Genomic DNA, 5,690 nt, shown 5'->3' with positions numbered 1-5,690 from the left:
TTCTGCTACGTTCCCCAACAAAAACTTCCTTAGGCAACATTGTTTGCCATTCCAATATGCACCCTTGTGCACAATATGAGATCATTTGAACAAACTATGTCATTCCAAAATGCACCCTTGTGCAAAAAACACAAGAGAAACAAATAGAAAAACACAACTACATAAGCTTAAAAAAGTATTTGATGTGCTCCACATGTGCTATGATTGTGAATTATAAAATTGATGTGCTCCAAATTTGCAACAAATATTTGCTAGGTTATTTATAAAAATATCATTTTGGACACTCGAAAAATGAGTCTCTTACAAAAAAGCTCATATCTTAGAACACTTTTTTAATGATATTAACAATATTCAAAGTTTGTTATTTTTACTGAAAAGTAGGTCACACTTGGTGACACAATGCGAAGGTTTTTTATTTCTATATTTTTATAAATTTCTTAGGTCGTCAAATGACAGACATGATTCAAAATCTTATTTTCAATCGATTACGACAAATTTAAATGGTCTTAACATCATCAAAGAGGATTCTTTGTTCTGATTGGTCTAAAATCAGCTCACACGGATCATGCCTTAAGCACCGTCGGATGCGCCCCGATCCAACGGCAGCCCACACCCCCCTCGTCGCTCTCACCCCGTATCCCTCTCACCCACGAAACCCTAGTCCCCTTCTCCCAATCGCTGCCGCCGCCTTCTCCCTCCCAGATCCAATCCAAGTCAGAGCCCATCGGCCACCTCCATCTCCATTCCTACGCGCATCGGCCACCTCCCTGCGGCGGAGCTTGACCCCGTCAGTCTCCCCCGAAACGAAACCCACCGCCGCCGCCTTTGTCTCCCCAACCAACCACAACCCACCGGCGACCTCCTCCCACTCTCCCTCTCCCTCGCCGCCGGTGCCCCCTCGCCTCCCCTCCCGTCCTCTTGTCTCCCTACTAGGCCCCAGATCGACTCGGCATTCTCCTTCTCAGGCCACGACTAGATCCGCACCGGCGTTCCCGCATCGGCGCCTTCATGGACCTTCTCCTCCTTCTCCACGACCACGCTGCGGCAGAGGAATCCTCCTCCTCCCACCGCCACCGCACCCTCCTCCTTCCACCTCCACATCCAGGCATCCATCCCTTCCTCCCTCCTCGTGCCCGAAACCCTAGCCCGTGGGCGGGCATGTCGACCGAGCTCAGGATCCGCAGCATCCTCTTCTCCTCCAAGAGCAAGAACAGGAACGTCCGCAAGGGTATGCGATGAATCCCTTCTCTTCTTCTGGCCTTCTTCATCTCCGAATCTGATTCGTGCGTGCGGCCATCTATGCAGTCAATTTGCTCCCTCCGATCTGCTCTGCTTGCGTGAAGGGGCCCGGCCAAGGAGAAGCTGCTGCTTCAGCTTTTTCCTCCTCCCCGATGTGTGTAGGTGGTAAGCCATCTCCATCTCCCTCCTCCTCTCTCACCCCATCTCGTCTCTGTAGGCAAGAAGTCTACATGTTAGCAGGCACATGAGTCAATCAAAACACCTTTTTGATTCATATATACATGTTCTCAGAGGAGAACCGTGTTAAGGAATATATCACCGTGTGTGATGCATATTTCCTTCCCAGCTGAATTCCGAGGTTGTATTCATTTCCTCAAAGAAATGTTTGAACCTTTTGCTATAAATTTGTAGATTGATTTTAGTTGTCACAACATTTTCTGTTGCTTGCCTGAATGAAATCAGTAGTCACTATTCAGATAACTGAATAATTAGACACTCTTGTGTGTAGTCTCTGTTGGAAATATATACTGTGCTTGACAGAATGGCAAATGAATAATAATTAGGAAACATTTATTTGCTAGGGATGAAATTGTAGTCCCAATCTCTGATTCACTGCAAATTGTAGTCCTAATCTCTGCAATTGTTGATAAATGGATGAAATTCTAGTGTATCAGTACAATAATCTCTTAAGGTTGCTTACATTTTGGTTCAGAGCACGGACGACATCTGATGTTCAGACCATAAATTGACTACTGTGTAACATTATGGTCGATGCCTTTTCTTTTCTAATCATCCCTGGTTCCATTATATCAGAATGAAACCAGAGTAGTACAAAGTCCAGCTAAATTAGTTACTATGAAGCATTATCGAATGTTGTTCTTCTCTGCTCTTACTGGCGTCCTTTTAATTCCATATGTGTTTTTGTAGTTGAAGGCGTTCAATCTGGGCAGCCGGAGGCGTACGAGTTCTAGGACATGCGCTGCCCATCGTTGACCTCCAGGTCATCAAGAACGCCTGGGACGGCAAGAGCTACCTCCTCATGCAGGTACCAATACATCTTCATACACGCGCACGCATTGGTTAATCTGCAGATTGATTGATCAGCAATGGCGCGGCGTTTTCTGCAGAGCACGTCCAAGATGGCAAGCAGGACGAGGTACTGCATGGGGAGGATCAAGTCTTTCGTTGTCCCCCTCGCCAACTACTCCCTCGACACCACCGCCTCTCTAGGTACACGTATACCAAGTAGAGTATGCAAGTACTTGTACATCGTACCGCGTATGCAGCTTCCAGAGTAATTTCCTTATTTCCGCGTCTGCTTGCAGTGTCCCAAGTATACACGTTTATTCTAGTTATATGCTTGCAAGTTAGATCATAGTCTGACAGTTTGTTTGCACAGTATGCTGTCATTTAGCTGCAGTTAATCAGCTTATGTACTAAGCGTTCCTGAAACCTTAGGCCATAAGCAACGAGTGACATGATGATGTATCCCTCCTACATCCTAGCTCTCTATGGAGTAGGGCTGTTGTTCCACCGTTGCGAGCTAACTTGATGTGTTCTGTTTTGGAGTATGTAATGTTACTCTCTTTTTGGCCAGCTGGGTGCTTTTCTAGTTCAACATAACATCTTTGGCTTGAGTTCTCTTTTCATTATTTGTATAATTGAAAATTGGAAATTCTGCCCTCTGCCATTTTGGACCCTGGTGATTCACTGGGAATTTTCCATGCCCCTTGGAATCTAACACGTCCTTCTCCACATCTTAAACTAACAAGCATGGGTTATGAGTTTAGCTATGAAGTTCTTTTTGTTTGTCGTGTGTTGTAAAATTCCTGGTTGTTTATTCCTGTTGGCTAAGTATATGGTATGAGAATTTTTGTAGGTGAACGTTTGGAAGACCAAGAAGACCTACTGCAAGAACAAGGAGTGCAAGAAGCACACCCTCCACAAGGTTACCTAGTACAAGAAAGGCAAGGATAGCCTTTCTGCATGTTTATTTGGATCCACTGAACCTTTGCACGGCTAATCTCTCAAGTTTGTATATACATAGACATGTTTTTTGAAAGTGTGACTCCATAGTATTGAGAAGTAATCATGTTTCCTTTAGTTTTCTGATGTGAAAGTTTCTTGAAAGTAGAGCTTTTCTTAACTAATCAAGAACTCGACTCTTTTCCCCTGATATCGTCGTTGCCCAGTCCAAGTCCGTTTGTGCTTGTAATAACGGAGTATTTGTACTTGTTTACAATGTTTTTAGGCATTGGTACGAAAGCTGCCCTTGACACGAACATAGTATACCACAATATATATACTACCAAATATAATTCAGCATCTTGTTTTCGTCAATTGATGTGTTCCTGCTTCCTGTTGTCAAGCCCAAACCCACTGAATTACCTAGTATCTCTGTTCTTCTCTTCATATCGAAGCTCATCAAACTTGTCAGCTCTATGCTTTCATCTTGATTTGTATATCATCCTGAAATATATAATCATGCTTTCATTCTGATTTGTACACCATCCTGGATGGTCTGCCCAAACGATGCTCATAGCGTTTCTGTTAGCCTGCATTACAACTCATTTTTTTATTTAAAGAACAACCAAGTGGCACAGTGGTTCTACTTCTCATAAATTGACAGAAAGGTTCTAGCATGTTTTCATTTGCAAGTAAAACTCGACCTTCTTTTAGTTGAGTGAATATGTTTCAGATATGGAACGTTTTACAGTACATTTCTTTCCTTCTAAATGTGAATTCATGTACATCATCAAGCATTTCACATTTGCTGTAGCACTATGTAATGGTGTACTTCTTTTAGAAATTCTGCTCCTTGCATTTATAAATTCTACATATGGTTTCTCATCACTTGGTATATATAGCACGTTTTGGGCAACGAATTATTCAGCGTTCTATGTTAAAGCTTTCAACCTTGAAATCACATATTTGTTTGGGCATGTGCTATATGTACCATTTTAGAAGTAGTCCACATGTTTCTGTCCTGCTATAGTCTTTTTTAAACTTCTTATGAGATTGAAGTATTCGTTCTGATTTCTGGTTTGCTGATTGTTGTAGACAGATGTTTGAAACCTCTTAACCGTGGACGACAACTACTTGAGAAGGACCATCATCACCCATCAAGTACGCCATTGAGGTAATTCACCAGTCCCTCCAGCACCAACTATCTATTTTCTCTAGTATGCTTAGGTTTTTCATGTTGTTGTGGTAGCCCCATTGCTGTTGCGTTGAATCTCATGCCACCGCTGGTGCGCCTGTGGCTTGATGTGTTGTGATCTTTATCTGTGTAGGTTTTGTTTGATGATATGCTTAGATTATGATCATAAGCATGGTGGTTTGATGATGCTGAGGCCAGCTGTTAAACCATGATATAGTTGCTGAAACTGAGCTTAATATTCATGTGTGTATGTGTGTGTGTGTCGAGTAAAGTTATGGTTTGTGCTGCTCCTTTATAACGTGATGAAACAAAGAATGTCCTTTACTCCTTTTTTGAATGGAATCTTCATAATGTATTGTCTCAAGTTTTTCTAATTTTTATCAGCCGATTCATGTAACAGGGCGTCCGTGGAAGGCCCAGTCCTGACTCTCCAGTGAGCCGGCATTTGATCGCTATTGAAGGAGCTACATGTAGAAGAAGAAAATACTTGTAGAGCTTGTAACTGATTCCCATAGTTGTAGAGCTTGTATCAACTAAGCTTGTATTACGTGTAACTTGTAGAACTTGTAAATGCTACAGCTTGTAGGACGTGTCATTTGTAGAGCTTGTAAATAAGCTTGTATATGCTACAGCTTGTAGGACGTGTCATTTGTAGAGCTTGTATTGAATCTGGCTATTGTTATTTGAAGTATCTTGTGTGTTTTTTCCTTGCCAATTTAACTACTGGTTATTTTCTTATTGTCAAATTGAAATATGAAGAATCTGGGCCTAATAGCTAGGACCCACTCATTAGAACCTGACAAGTGGGACCTGTTTGACTAGTGGACCCATTTTATAAAAAAACACTAAAAATGTTGTACAAAAAGGCCATGACCCATGAAATAAAAAGGCCAAATTGTTGGGCTTGTCCCATGAAGTCTGACCAAAAATTGACAGGAAAAAAATATATAGAAAGGTTGAATTAATGGGCTCGGCCCATATAAACACTGAATTGGACCGGGCTGAATCTTGTGCCACGTCAGATTGCCACGCTGGATGCCTACGTGGCCTGGGGAGGTTGCTAGTGACCAAAACAAAACAGTAGACGTATTTTGGTCGTAAACGTCTTCGACCATTCCAGAAGAAAGGTCGCTATAGTCAGTTTACGACCGCCAGCTTTTGACCTTCTGTTTTTGGTCACAAAAAGGTCGCAAATGGAAATTTGTGACCTTTCAGTGACCAATAGTGGTGGTCACAAGTTGACATATTTCTTGTAGTGAATGGTGTGACATGTGTAGTAGCGGGATAGCAT

The 5,690-nt window shown here is 42.4% G+C and overlaps 1 protein-coding gene across 2 annotated transcripts; it reads left to right on the top strand.

Annotated features, from left to right (window-relative positions):
* Positions 1-694: 694 nt before the first annotated feature.
* On the top strand, positions 695-5,087 carry LOC123131112 (uncharacterized). Of its 2 annotated transcripts, none has more exons than XM_044550870.1 (7): positions 695-1,228; positions 1,306-1,401; positions 2,167-2,284; positions 2,367-2,469; positions 3,119-3,206; positions 4,304-4,378; positions 4,800-5,087. In XM_044550870.1, exons 3-7 carry the CDS (start codon positions 2,279-2,281, stop codon positions 4,834-4,836), a joined length of 309 nt encoding a protein of 102 aa, XP_044406805.1. In that variant the 5' UTR covers positions 695-1,228; positions 1,306-1,401; positions 2,167-2,278; the 3' UTR covers positions 4,837-5,087. The 2 variants fall into 2 exon arrangements, with proteins under 2 accessions (XP_044406805.1, XP_044406804.1); XM_044550869.1 differs by having other exon boundaries at positions 1,306-1,404.
* Positions 5,088-5,690: the final 603 nt, after the last annotated feature.

This window comes from Triticum aestivum, chromosome 6A, assembly GCF_018294505.1.
Source record: "Triticum aestivum cultivar Chinese Spring chromosome 6A, IWGSC CS RefSeq v2.1, whole genome shotgun sequence".
NCBI lineage: Eukaryota > Viridiplantae > Streptophyta > Magnoliopsida > Poales > Poaceae > Triticum > Triticum aestivum.
This window is presented reverse-complemented; position numbering and strand designations above follow the sequence as displayed.